This window comes from Megalobrama amblycephala, linkage group LG16 (assembly GCF_018812025.1).
Source record: "Megalobrama amblycephala isolate DHTTF-2021 linkage group LG16, ASM1881202v1, whole genome shotgun sequence".
Lineage (NCBI taxonomy): Eukaryota > Metazoa > Chordata > Actinopteri > Cypriniformes > Xenocyprididae > Megalobrama > Megalobrama amblycephala.
Window position 1 is genome coordinate 28774828 of NC_063059.1, and position 15356 is coordinate 28790183.

General features: G+C 36.5%; 1 protein-coding gene across 4 annotated transcripts in view; it reads right to left on the minus strand.

The window, feature by feature from the left end:
• Window positions 1–436: 436 nt before the first annotated feature.
• Window positions 437–15356, minus strand: part of zgc:77784 (uncharacterized protein LOC402947 homolog) — an 83298-nt gene continuing 68378 nt past the window's right edge. For 3 of the 4 annotated variants that reach the window (XM_048161474.1, XM_048161476.1, XM_048161478.1), the window contains exons 17-27: window positions 13359–13574; window positions 13232–13274; window positions 12468–12607; window positions 12108–12377; window positions 11824–11938; window positions 9162–9374; window positions 8398–8555; window positions 8199–8297; window positions 3643–3792; window positions 1468–1607; window positions 437–1102 (exon numbers count right to left, since the gene is read on the minus strand). In XM_048161474.1, the coding sequence (XP_048017431.1) occupies window positions 1091–1102; window positions 1468–1607; window positions 3643–3792; window positions 8199–8297; window positions 8398–8555; window positions 9162–9374; window positions 11824–11938; window positions 12108–12377; window positions 12468–12607; window positions 13232–13274; window positions 13359–13574 (1556 nt within the window). In that variant the 3' untranslated portion in view covers window positions 437–1090. The remainder of the gene's footprint in view (window positions 1103–1467; window positions 1608–3642; window positions 3793–8198; window positions 8298–8397; window positions 8556–9161; window positions 9375–11823; window positions 11939–12107; window positions 12378–12467; window positions 12608–13231; window positions 13275–13358; window positions 13575–15356) is intronic. The other variant, XM_048161475.1, reaches the window with a different exon arrangement.

The window sequence follows — 15356 nt, forward strand, 5'->3', positions numbered from 1 at the left end:
GAAAGAAAGACATGAACATCTTGGATGACATGGGGGTGAGTAAATTATCAGGAAATTTGAATTCAGAATTGAACTAATACTTTAATCAGAGGTCACTTCCAAACCAAGCTGGTTATATTAATAAATGCGGTGAATTATATATATTATATGGTTATATTAATAAATGCGGTGAATGGTAAAAAATTGAACAAACAGAGAAATTTGTCGCCTCAACGTGTCCCAAAATTCACAATCTCATGAATTCCTACTGAGACGAATGCTTCGCCCACGAAATGTCGACGTACAAATGTAAATGTGATCACACCTTATCAGTGGAATCGGTGCTCTTGTAATGCCGCTCAGCCATTCAAATTCAAAAACCATCATGAGATTTACCTGGTGCGTTTTCCATACTCGAATGCAGTTATTGACAAAATAATACAATAAGAAATCCATATCAGTAACAGTACTGTAAAACATGTCTTAGAACATGAGTTTTATTGTTTTGTATGCAATCTGCATATAATTGCTGCATTTGTGGAAAACAGACTAACATGGTGCGATTCTACAGGAGAAAAGAAAAACCCTTCAGTGAGCACAGGATAGTAAGGTGACAGTCCTAGTGAGGATTTACAACAAGAAACATCTGGTATTCTATAGGTTTACTAATGTATAATTGGATGGTTTGTTCACATAGCCTGATAATATCTGCAATATTTTTCACAAAAATGTTGAAACACCTTTTTATCACATGTAGACATTGAGGCATACATGTATGAACCAGATACATTCAAACATCATGTTCATCTAAAATTTTTGACATTGTTTTCTTTTTAAACATTTCATTTTCTCGTTTTAATTAATAAATACAATAAATAATAATAAATAAAACAGCACACCATCCGGAATGCTTTTTCCCGACACAAAAACATTGTAAAAATATATACATACAGAGGTAGGACAACAATGGATCATTTAAAAACGTTTTCTAAAAAAATACCCAGACAAAAAACAGAGAGGTGAAGGACCAGAGCGTGGAGGAATATACACTGCATGGCGTATGTTGCATGTAGAGTGGTGAACAACAGGACGAAAGGTCAACTTCCTCTCCTCATATCATGTTCTGAAAATAAACAAGCCCAGAAATGACATAAAATCATCATTTTGTTGCCAAGCAATCTAATCCTGGGACATTAAATGCGGAACATGCAGTAATATTCCAACCGACAAATATGGGTCGTATGTTTAATATTCATTGGAATATCAATACCATGGAGACCACATGAGACATCGCAGTTCTTTAAAAAAAAGTGGAAATGTAATCATTTGCCTGATTCATTTAGTGTGCTTCCAGCTCTGCACGCTCAGTGTCCTAGAGCTTATCGATTGTTAATTTACTACACTGCTCCAAGGCCCCCACGCGTGGCGAGCACTAATGAACTTATTCTGACCATGTGCGAACAGACAAGACACACAAACTCGTCTAACCTCATTTCTTCTCCTTCCTGCCCCCAAGGAACGCAAGGTTGCGGAGGATTGAGAAGCAGAGCTTCTCGAGAGGGAACAGTGGCTGGACATCTGACCGCTGGACAGCAGATTTGGTTTGAAATACTGGATTAAATCTTTATCTGTGCAGTGAAATACTCAACAGTCAAATACAAGAAAAAAATGCAACACACTGAACCATACTTTTATATTTCACAACCACATTTTATGGAGATGATGACAGTAATGTTTGCCTGTGCAAAACTCGCATCCATGATACTAGTGTATTACTATGGGTGATGCTGTGGATGGTTGCTTGGGAGTAGCTAAAGTGTCCCATTGGTCACTGTCATTGGTCAAAAGAGCCCAGGTACGTTATTATTTTGTGTTCTCTATATTTATATAGATGTTGAGATTTATATTTACCATTTATTTATAACATTAATATTCAGTTTTTTATAGAACATTTATATTTTATATTTACATATGCCATTTACACTACTGTTCAAATGTTTTAGATTGGTAAGATTTTTTAATGTTTTTAAAAGAAGTCTCTTCTGCTCACCAAGGCTGCATTCATTTGATCCAAAGTTCAGCAAAAACAGTAATATTGTGAAATATTTGTACAATTTAAAATAACTGTTTTCTATTTGAATATATTTTAAAATGTAATTTATTCCTGTGATGGTAAAGCTGAATTTTCAGCATCATTATTCCAGTCTTCAGTGTCGCATGATCCTTCAGAAATCATTCTAATATGCTGATTTGCTGCTCAAGAAACATTTCTTATTATTATCAATGTTGAAATTTGTGTGCGATTTCTTTTCAGGGTTCTTTGATGAATAGAAAGTTCAAAAGAACAGCATTTATCTGAAATAGAAATCTTTTGTAACATTCTAAATGTCTTTGCTGTCACATTTGACCAATTTAATACATCCTTGCTGAATAAAAGTATTAATTTCTTCAATTTCTTTCTTTCAAAAAAAAAATCTTACTGACCCCAAACTTTTGAACGATAATATATAATGTTACAAAAGATTTAGATTTTATATTTATTTTCTAAGTATTGTTTCTATATATATATATATATATATATATATATATATATATATATATATATATATATATTATGGGTGCAACGGTTCAAATTGCTCACGGCTCGGTTCGTATCACGGTTTTAGGGTCACGGTTTCGGTACAGTTCGGTATGTGCTATGTTCAGGGAAAATAGGACTACTGTCAAAGAAAAATAAAGAAAATAAGAAACCATAATCAAACTACAAGCAACATCACAAATAAATACAATAGAGCAAATATTCAAATAAAATAAAACAGTGCTTTTCAGGTTTTTCAGGCATCTAACAGTTTTCAGGTACAGAAAATGGATAAAGTAATCAAATTTAAAATAACACTGCATATTATCTTCACTGTATAAATTAAATAAATATGAATCATTATTTAGTTACAAAAGCTATTCAGTCAAGAGCAGTGAGTGATTTCTTTGTCATTTGTTGTTTGATTTAACATTAAAAACACAGGCATCACGAATAGTTTTTTTTCCCTTTAAGACATGCACGATCCAGTACATATAGCCTACTGTTACACATGCGTTCTTTCTCGACTAATATACGTTCACTTAAGACATAACTTACTATGTTTGCTCGGATACTCGCCAAAACGGGCATGTTGACACAATTTTTGAATGAATTTGTCCGCTGAAGCGCAAGATTTGAAAGAGAACTCGGTATTTGCGCGCTGACTGAAATAAGCGTGTGCGCGCTTCGGATGAGCGCACACACAAATGCGCGCGTGAGTTCTCTTTCGAGTCTTGCTCTTGAAGGTTTATATTAGCAAGGCTTAAATGAGTTTAGTTTAAACACAGATAGCATCGTGTGCTGTTCAGGTCTTACCTGCGCTCGCGCGCCATCAACACCCGGGTGATGACGGCGTAAATGACAGGACATTAGAGCATACGGCACTCGCATTGAACAAAGTTTACAAAGAGTGACTGTTTTTTCCACGCTTTCTGATTATCGTTTGTTTTATTTTAAAAACTGCACTATACATTTTATTGTATTGCTATGTGATTGCAAGCATTATTGTTACTACTAAAAGTCAGCCCCAAAACACACTAGTAATCACTACTAACTAAAGCCTTTTGTTTTCCCTGAAGTCTGACCTTCTGTGCTCCACTGTGCAGATGTTCTGCGGTCTGATCTTCTCTCTCTGTGCTGCGGGGGCGTCCTGCTCCCACCATTGTCCAATATGTCTGTCAGGTGCTTCAGAGGGTCCTCTCTTAGAGGAGGAGGCTCAGGTGGAGGCGGCAGGTCTGCAGACATGCACAAATTATAAGTGTGAATCATCATTTATACAGTGGTGGACGAAGTAAACAAGTCAAGTTCTTGGGTGAAAGTACAAATAGCCTAATAAAATATTACTCCTGTAAAAGTGTTAAGTACTTCTCAATTTTACTCATAAAAAAAGTATAAAGGTACTTGATTTTTATTGTACTTTAGTATTAAAAGTACTGAAACTGTATTTATTGTGCAAAATAAAAAAATGAGGAAAAACAAAATGTGTGTTGACAAATATAAACATAAAAATAGACGTCACATAGGGCAATTTTTTTTAAAGAAGAACACTATGAAACTGCTATGGCACTGGGGAAGATTTATTGGGATTAATTTGCGTTATTTTAACATTTAGTTTTTACCTTCAATGTACCCCGTTTGGACGGTAACACACAAATGCAGACATGTCCACATTCACGCATTTCATGCAATGGGCTTAAACAGCTCGCCTTTTACAGCAGATTTAGTTTCCAAACAACTGACAGTCGTGACCTAAATATGATTTTCATTTACAATAATAAACCCAAAAATTCAGCATTAGTAACTTACTTTCGTGGCTTCAGTCATGCGCGCACTCAAGGTTCAAGGATCTCCCGTTCTTTGCTTATTTTGAGTCTGTGAATTCAGTGAATTAAAGGATTAGTCCACTTTTAAATAAACTTTTCCTGAAAATGTACTCACCCCCATGTCATCCAAGATGTCCATGTCTTTCTTTCTTCAGTCGAAAAGAAATTAAAGTTTTTGATGAAAACATTCCAGGGTTTTTTTCCATATAGTGGACTTCAATGGGCACCAAACAGTTGAAGGTCAAAATTAGTTTCACTGCAGCTTCAAATTGTTCAACACGATCCCAGATGAGAAATAAGGGTCTTACCTAGTGAAACCATCACTCATTTTCGGAATTTTTTTTTAAAAATTATATAAGTTTTAACCATAACTGCTCATCTTGAACTAGCTCTCTTCTTCTTCTCTATTAGAATTCCGGCAGTGTAGACACTGCTAAGTGTATTACTGCCCTCCACAGGCCAAAGTTTGAACTAATTGTTATATACTATTGAACTAGCATATTGCATATAAAAATTAGCTCAAACTTTGGACTGTGGAGGGCACTTGTGGAGGGTAATACACTTAGCAGTGTCTACACTGCTGGAATTCTAATAGAGAAGAAGAAGATAGCTAGTTAAAGATGAGCATTTATGGTTAAAACTTATATAATTTTAAAAAAATTTCAGAAAATTAGTGATGGTTTCATTAGATAAGACCCTTATTTCTCATCTGGGATTGTGTTGAACAATTTGAAGCTGCAGTGAAACTAATTTTGACCTTCAACCGTTTGGTGCCCATTGAAGTCTACTATAAGGAGAATAATCCTGGAATGTTTTCATCAAAAACTTTAATTTCTTTTCGACTGAAGAAAGAAAGACATGGACATCTTGGATGACATGGGGGTGAGTAAATTATCAGTTTATTTAAAAGTGAACTAATCCTTTAACTGGAGACTCGCTCTGGCCAGATCATTTGAATCAGTGAGTTGTCGACTCGAGAACTGATGCAATCGGATCAGTCCAATTCACTAATGAATCACTGGCCCTCTTCGTTTAGGAGTCACACTTGCATTCTTTACGGTCAAAAGTGACCGAAGCCTTGAAATGTAACTTTTTTTGTTTTTCAGAAAAACCAATGTAATATTTTTTTGTTCAATAATATTTTTGAGGGTATTTTATGATATGCAGCATTTATACAAATTTTATTAGCTATGTTTCCCCCTTGAAAATAATACATAATTTTTTCTAATATATTTTTAATTATTTTTCAATTAAAGGCAGGGTAGGTAAGAAATTTTGTTCCAAATTTGTTTAAACTTTCTATATATATACATGCATAATTAAAATGTAAGAACTCTGATAAAAAGAGTATAAAAATCGAGTGACTCTAGACCGTTTAATCTGTATTAAACACAGCTCATTATTTCCATCCGGGACGAAACATAGGATTGGCTTAGGCGGCTGTCACTCTCTCGCAACCATGGCAACCACCCTTTGCCACACATGACCTGCCCACTTGCGCGCGCACGTTTGATTTGGGGAATCCAAGAGGCATGGATCCTAGGAATACCAAAACAATGGCAGAGAAACAGCAAGCTAAATGCACAGTATCGGCCTATGCAGTTAGTGAAGGCAAACCAGGCAAAAAAAGGAAGACAGTAACAGTACAAGAAAAGGCAATGAACAAAAAGTCTTTGGATAAACAAAGAAATAAAACGCGAGTTAATATCGGCGTGGCTTTCCAGCGATGGCGAGAACTGAGGGAACTCAAGGGGCTGAAAAGTGACTCCTTGATGGCTTTATTTCTGCTGGACAGGTAAATCTTTCTTTTTGTATTTTGATCATACGTATTTTTTTGTTTATTTTTTCATGAAGCATGTGTCATTAGCACACTTAGCTGCGTAATATAGCTAACATAACATTACTTAGCGAGCCATAGTAGAGACGATAAATAATGATAGCTATAGTGTTGAATTGTGCATAATTTTACCCTCTGTCTAACTCTTTTACCATGTTCACCTGTAAGTTTACCTGCACGTTTTTTTTCGCCTGTTTTGTTTTTATATTCTCTACCTATGTTTACTGATGTCTTTATCTTGTATCTGTGTGTGTCGTACACACTTTGTTGTATGTGTGTGTTATTATTTTGTGTCTGCAATGCAGTTGTGAGTTGATATTTGAGTGTATGTTACTCTGTTGATCTGTAGAACAACGTATATGTTATGAATCTTACACGAAATTCATCTTCATCACAGTGTAAATGATGGTAATGGAAAAACGTGTATCATGCAACCTGTTTTAGCTTTGCCTTATAGATAACTAGCTCGTTAGCGAATCAAAAAATATATATTTTAAACTTTACCACTATCAATAGCTAGCTTGATAGTGAGTACTAAAATACATCTTGTTTGTTTATCTTCATAATTATAAAGTTATTTTTATTACATGTGATTCTGACATGATGTCACTACATGCACTGTGCTCCTTCCTCTCCGCTCGTCTCAGGTAAATAACGCGTCTTCCAGCTCAGTGGTCGGAGTCGCACGTTCATGCGTTTTGGGGGCGTGGCTTTGGAAGGAGCCCAGAAGGGAGGGGGTGGAGTGAATGGAAATAATGAGCTGTCTTTAAAACAGTCGTGAGAGGTCTACAGACACTCGATTTTTATACTTTCTTTTTCAGAGTACTTACATTTTAATTATGTATTGATATATAAATAAAGTTTAAACAAATTTTGAAAAAAAAATTTTTATACATTTTTTTGCCTACCCTGCCTTTAAAGCAGTATTCTATGTTAAAATAGAGACAAGGCATTTAAAATCAATTTTTTTGAAGGTAGATTAGTGCCATCTGGTGGGAGTAAAAAAATTTAATCTTTTGTAATGCAAATTGAGTGGGTGTTTCTGTTTTGTACTCTCAATGTTTTTGACTTTAACCTCTTTCTTGCTGTTTAATTTTTTACTGCTTTGTGGCTGAATTATTGATTTTATTTCACACATTTGTATAAACTTGTTCTGTGTTATAGTCAGGTTAGTTCATATATTTGTGTGTGGGGGGTGGGGGGTTGGGTGTGTCTATTTTGCACTCTTGGCATTTAGGAGTGTCATCCCTTCATTGCTGTGCACTTTTTTTTCTGCACAGTGGCTGTAGTTTGTACCAACAAAAGATTCTCTGAGTTTTTGTATTTTCCATTCATTTCCTATGTCGGTCATTTTTGACCGCAAAGAAGGTAAGTATGACTATTTTTTTTTTACGACCCTTTAACATGTCCGAATCATGTCCTTGATTTTTTTTTTTTTTTGTGTTCATATTGCTAATGTGACAAAAGTCACCAAGTGTCATCTCATTCAGATGAAGCTACGATTTTTATCATTTCAAAATATAAAATTTTTCGGTCAAAAATGACCGAAGAGGGCCAGAGGGTTAAGTGCGATTTGCAAACCAATGTACAGGTTAATTGAAACTAATCAGCTTGTTCATGAATCGGACAACGCTATCGCATCTCGGAGTGGGTGACAATTTCTTCAGTTCAAAAAAAATTTAGAACGACATGCTTTCATGAAATATAGTGGAGTACAAAGTACGATATTATGCTTTGGAATGTAATGAAGTAACATGAAAAGTTTACAAAAATAAAAATACCCCAAAAAGTACAGATACTGTACTTAAAGTGACAGTTCACCCAAAAATGAAAATTCCTTTTTTGGAAATTTGTATTTTTGGGTGAACTGTCCCTTAAAGTACAGTAGCAAAGTAAAAACACTTTGTTACTGTCCTCCACTGATTAGAGAAACTGCTTTAGTTGCTTCAGTCGATAATTTATTAAATATGTGGGTTCTTACTGCCTTGTTTCAAGACTTCTCGTCTCACAAGGCCATCCTTCTGAGATTTCTTCTTAGGCCTGGGCTTCTGAATTGAGGACGTAAATGACATATATTCTCCTAATAGCAGTGAGAAAACAAAGATTATGTTCTCCATCCATAATCATTCACAATAAAAGTAATAAAAAAACAGTCATCTTTGCAGTGTTGAAGGGCTTACTTGTGCCTGTGTTGTTGGAGAACAGTTCCTCCTCCATTTCTGCAATGTCTCTCCAGGGGCCGCTGTGGTGGGGAACGCTGCCATTATGAGGCTCTGTCTTGGTTAACGGCTTTGGGTTGGAGAGAGCAAACTGTGCACTGTGTGTACACTGTGTTTTCCTGTTGAACAAAACACATTAACATTGTTGATTTATGTCATTTCAGATTCTAAGGCTATTGTCTAGGAAGATACAGGGTAAAAAAAAATGTACTTAAATAATTTACTAAGCAATATTTTACACTACACAACAGTGTAGTGTTATATATTCTACTATATAAAAGGTTGGTGTTAGTAAGATGTTTTAATGTTTTTGAAAAAAAAGGTACTTATGCTCACAAAGTCTGCATTTATTTGATCAAAAATACAGTATCAATTGTGATATATCACTAAAACAACTATTTTCTATTTTAATATATGGTAAAGCTGAATTTTCAGCATCAAAATAACTTCCCCTCCCTCTTGCAGCGACATCTCTTCTCTGATGATGTGTTTAGTAAGGGCGGGGCAACCTGTCACTCAAATGACATCAAAGCAATAGCAAATCACAATTCCCAATAGACAAAATCAAGCCTCGCCCTAATTGTTTTGTTATCTTTTGAGCAGTTTCACTCGCATATACACCACAATATGGAAGAAAAGACTAATAGAACTTCTATTTCATGCTGATTTTAAGGGTGAACTATTCCTTTATTGTCAAGACCTGATGTGTGTATGTATGTTGTTACCGTGGCAGCAGGTCTGGATGCTGCAGGCGTGGGTTAGCCGGGTATTGCTCCTCACTTGGGGAGGGTGTGAGAGTTGCAGTGGACTGCAGGCTATAGGTTGTGGCCCTGTTGGTTTTCTCTTCTCTCAAAGGCAGAGTGGCTGCGTCCTCCAGACCCTCAATCAGATAATTTCGCTCAGGCAGAGGAGGACACCACTCTTCATCCTTCTCAGGGCTATAGGGACGTAAAGAGATTAAGATGCCAGTTAAACCTAAAATCTCAAAACACTACTAAAACACAAACTAAGTTTAAAACATAGCAAGGACCAAAAAAGCACATAAAAAGAACACATATCAAAAGACTCAGGACCCCTGATGTATCTAGCACAGATTTCATTATGCGATAAAAGACTGCGGTAAATAAAACCAGACTGTGGTCCTTTGAAAAAAAGAAAAGAAAAATAAATAATATCAAAGAGAATCCATTGTGGGTACAAAAGACAGCATTGTAAAAAAGCTTATCAAAAATTTGTCAAAGCAGTTTCATCCATGGAAGGTGATGATAAAAATATGATGTGAAAGGAAGAAAGCATTGAGGACAAAGGTTGGTATGTGTGGTTTCGCTTCATTCCAAGCCGTGGCTATTCTTTAAGGTTCATTCTGAGAAGCCACGTCTGGTGACCTGCCTCTCGGCCTCGGCTCTAAGCGCTAACATCATTAGCCCCTGTCACTTTGAGCTGAAACATCAAATAAGATTAGATAAGACCTCAATTTATCGGCCAGACTACATTTTACCATGTTGCACAGGTTCCATATTGGGTCATATTTCAAAGAAGGATAATTATATCCAGAAGTGTCTGAACTTAAAAAAAAAAATGGATGACAGCTACTGAAAAGCATATTTATAAGTTTATGAAATTGGCTGAGAGAAAAGTATCAAAAAGTAACCACGATGTACTATGGTAGAATCATTTGTTTTTGGACATGATATTACCATGGCAAGGTACCATGGTTATCAGACATTTGCAATGATATTATCATGGTTTTATGACATGGCTGGACATGCACGATGGTAATACCATGTTTTTTTCTTAGATATGTACCATGATATTATGTTTTCTGACATGGGCACCATGAGTTTGGAAATGTAGGGGAGAGTGGGGTAAGTTGTCACACTTTTCACACTGTCTAACATTTACTGAGCACCATACATCACAATGGTATAAATGTCATACCAAATGAAAGAAGGAAGTCTTGGGCACATATGTTGTATTCATGACATTTTCATATCTTATCTCATTACGGATTTGTAGATTGTAGAATAGAGAATGTGCACTTGTGACAAATTTGCCCCATCGGCGGGTAAGTTGTCACACTAGATTATCTAAAAATAAGAACACAACTACTTAATTGTTATTATTGAATCAAACCAGAACTGGAAATATAAACAATCATGCCTGGAGAATTTGGAAAAAAAAAGATTTCAATCCAAACAATACACATTTCAATCAAAACACATTAAGTGGCAAGACCACTTTACTTTGAACTTTAAACTCAAACTTTCTCTGGCTTGCACATAGATCCATGATAACTGAATGGAATACTGCAAATAACTCGCTTAACTTAACATGTTTAATCTCTGAACATAACTGACTTAACATGTTGAACATCTTTTTTGAGCATGTTCTATGTGTTTATTTTTACTGGGGCAAGTTGTCACATGTGACGACTTGCCCCAAAGTCGTTGAGACAACTTGCCCCAAACTGACATGTGTGCTAATGTTGGCTAAATCTCAAGGTTCGCTCGACATAGCGCGTCAGCTAAAGTATCAAAAGACACATCATTGTCTCTTCTATGTTGTGCAAAATAATAATTTTTAACATTCATACCTAACAAAGTTGTATTGCATAAAATTTAAAGTGCAAATTTTTTAAGCCAAAAAATAAGAAAATTGTGCTAACTTCAGATTAGAGCGATCTTGACCACATGTGACCAGGAAGTTGACTATGGAAGAAGAAGTCACACAAAGTGGCTATTTGATGTTTGAGATAGAGCCTCTAGTTTTGGAGTTATGAAGAGTGTGACAACTTACCCATGTGACAACTTACCCCGCTCTCCCCTACTATTGTATTAATGTTGCCTTTTGAACAAGTACCATAGTTGTTTGACATGGTACTATGGTATCACCACTGCATTTTGGCATTTTGGTACCATGTTTTGGACATTTACCATAGTATTACAATGGTTTTATGGCATGGTGTTATGGTTTTGGACATGCACCATGATAATGTAATACCATGTCATATTGGATATCTACTGTACCAGTGTATTATAATGTATTTTTGACATGGTACCATGAGTTTGGAAATGCACCATGGTATTAACATGGCTTTTTGAACAAGTACCACAGCCATTTGACATGGTACCATATTTTTTGGACATTTAACATGGTGTTTGCATGTTTTTGAACATGCACCATGGTTTTATGACATGGTACCATGTTTTTGGACATGTACCATTGTAATGTTTTATTTATATATGCCCCATGGTATTTGTTTTTTTGATATGCTTTTTGAACATGTACCATGATAACACCATGTTTTTTTTTGTACATTTACCATAAACTACCATTTTTATTTGGACATCTACCAATATCTTGCCACAGTATGGCGGTGGTTATTACCTGTGTCTCTTGTCTGTGTTTTGAACCTCCTTGTTTTGTGCTGAATGTAGGGACAGCACATCAGACCACTGGGGTGGGGAGGTTTGCCCCAGAGACTTCTGCTTCTTCGGTTTGGCTGTAAAACAACATGAAACAGTCACGAGGCCGAATTCAAGTCCATTTGCATAAAATTGACATCAGCATTTGTTGCAGCACTTGTTGATTCAATCTGTGTGCATAATTCCAGCCTAATACCTTAAGGATTAATCCCTAACCCTCATGATTGAAATCAATGTCGCTCCTACCATTTTCACCTCTTGGGTACTGAAGTTTTGCATATTCTGCTCCACTGTGGCTGGACTGAAGGCTCCACTGGTCCAAGTCCTGTTCCATGCTGTAGAGGTCAGTTTTGGAGAGGACAGGTGTGCTGGTGTACGGGTCTGGACCCTGAGAGTACAGGCTGCACAGGTCATGCCCATCTGCATCGGCTGGGTTGATGGTACAGTAAATGGCGCCTTCATTAGAGGCTGGGCTGTATTTCCCATTCTGGTTCAGATAATTTGATAATCCTGAAGCTGGAAAACAGATTAATGAGTTATAGGAGATGTGATTTGTAAGTGTGACAGTACTTTAATGTAGGGAAACGCCCATGACAGAGATCTTACTGTTGTAGTATTGATCTGTGGAGTCAAGCCCGCCTGCACAGCAGTTCACTGACTCTTTTCCATTTCGAGAAAAGTTGCTGGTGGGCCATGAGTCAGCCAGCCAAGGGTAATTACCCAAGTGTGACTCCAGCAAACATGGCCTGTCAGGAAATGGAAATATCTAATTTAATATAAATTATTTTACATTAAACATAAAATATTTTATTTAGTTTTAATAAATTATTTTTTAGAAAATAATTATCATTATCTACAAAAGGGATAATAATACATTTTAAAAGGGATAATATTAATTTTAATGTTAGTCAAGTTTTTTAATATACTTTTTCCTGACCACTCTCGTGTACGGCCATTGCCAGAAGCCAGTTATTATAGTTTATAAAGTTATAAATATGGATGTTTTTCTTAAAAAAAAAAAACCCATTGCTTCACTACAGAAGGCCTTTATTAACCCCCTGAAGCCATATGGATTACTTTTTTAATGATGGATGGATGCACTTTTTTGGGCTTCAAAATCTAGGGTACCATTCACTCTCATTATAAAGCTTGGAAGAGCCAGGATATTTTTTTAAATATAACTCAGATTGTGTTTGGCTAAAAGAAGAAAGTCATATACACCTAGTATGGCCTGAGGTTGAGTAAATTGTGGGAGTACATTATTCATTTTTGGGAGAAATATTCCTTTAAGAAACATTTCTTATTAAAACACTTGGTTGCTGATATACCCTTCAGGATTCTTTGATGAATAGAGAATTCATGATACAGACCTTCCATTTATAAGATCCGACCCATCAGCATGAGAGAGTGCAACTAAGGAAAAAATATGAGAAAGAGATGATCACAAAGCTCATTTGAAAACATGATGTTTTATGCTAGTTTGGCACAGAAGTTTACCTGCAGGCGTGTATGCAAAGGAAGTAGTATAGTGTCCAAGTTCTTTGCTCCTCCTGTGTCTGCAGTAGATCCAGGCGCTAAAGCCCATTAGAACCATCCAGGACGATATACCAATCCCTGCGATGAAGGCTGGCTGACGGACCACCTCTGTGATCTGCTCGGATAGGCTGACACTATCATCCTTCACCACTGACAAGGACTGATCTATTGCTACTTCTGATAGAAGATATAAAGAGGAAATGGAAAAAAGTGAATAAGAGTGATTATGTGGAAATGGAAAAGAGACAGAAGAGTAAAAGCTTCTGGTCTTATACAGGAAACATCTTATCAAAATATATTTCACTCAATCTATCTTCAGCTGACACACAACATGGAAATCCCTTAACATTTTCGATTCCTTAACATAAAATATGAGTAAATGCTGAGATAAGAATCTGTCAGGTGGGATAAATGTCACATTCAGAGCTGTGTGGTAAATTTTTTCCTAAACCTGCTGGAAAAATCCAGCTTAAACTGGTAGCTGTGTTTGGAACATGGCAGCAGGAATAAGAGCTGGTTATTAGCTGGCCAAGCAGGGTATTTGATGATCCGCGAAGGTTATCAGCTGGTTCAATTTGGCCATTAGCTGGCCAGGCTGGTTATTAGTCAAGTCAAGTCAAGTCACCTTTATTTATATAGCGCTTTTTACAATGCAGATTGTGTCAAAGCAGCTTTACAGTGATGGAGGGAACATAATTTTGGCATTTGTCCAGCTTAAGTAAGTTCAGTACTGATTCATTCTGCTGTAAAAATCATTAGAAATTAATTTAGTTCATTTATCTATACAGGAGCTCTGGAGAAAACAGTGATGTCACTGTCCTGTTCAGTTCAGTTCGCATACAATGTTGTCAATGCAGGCAGATCAAAAACATTATAAAAACATATCATGGATGAATCCTGATAATAGCTTGCAAAGATGATCATTAGCTGGTCCAATCTGGCCTTTAGCTGGCCAAGCTGGTTAGTAGTTGGATCAAACCTGTAAATAACTGGTGAAGCAGGCTATGGTTATGGTTATTGTGAAGCAGGCCAAAAATGGTTATTAGTGGGTCTAAACTTGTTATTAGCTGGATCAAGCCAATTATTAGCTGGTCAGGATGTTCATTCAATAGTCCAAGAAGGTTATTGGCTGGCCAAGGTGGTTATTAGCTGGATCAAGTCTGAAAATAGCTGGCAAAGATGCTTATAAGTGGGTCTAAACTTGTTATTAGCTGGATCAAGCTGGTCATTAGCTGGTCAGGATGTTCATTCAATAGTCCAAGAAGGTTATTGGCTGGCCAAGGTGGTTATTAGCTGGATCAAGTCTGAAAATAGCTGGCAAAGATGCTTATAAGTGGGTCTAAACTTGTTATTAGCTGGATCAAGCTGGTCATTAGCTGGTCAGGATGTTCATTCAATAGTCCAAGAAGGTTAATAGCTGGCCAAGCTGGTTATTAGCTGGATCAAGTCTGAAAATAGCTGGCAAAGATGCTTATAAGTGGGTCTAAACTTGTTATTAGCTGGATCAAGCTGGTCATTAGCTGGTCAGGATGTTCATTCAATAGTCCAAGAAGGTTATTGGCTGGCCAAGGTGGTTATTAGCTGGATCAAGTCTGAAAATAGCTGGCAAAGATGCTTATAAGTGGGTCTAAACTTGTTATTAGCTGGATCAAGCTGGTCATTAGCTGGTCAGGATGTTCATTCAATAGTCCAAGAAGGTTAATAGCTGGCCAAGCTGGTTATAAGCTGGATCAAGTCTGAAAATAGCTGGCAAAGATGCTTATAAGTGGGTCTAAACTTGTTATTAGCTGGATCAAGCTGGTCATTAGCTGGTCAGGATGTTCATTCAATAGTCCAAGAAGGTTATTGGCTGGCCAAGGTGGTTATTAGCTGGATCAAGTCTGAAAATAGCTGGCAAAGATGGTTATAAGTGGGTCTAAACTTGTTATTAGCTGGATCAAGCTGGTCATTAGCTGGTCA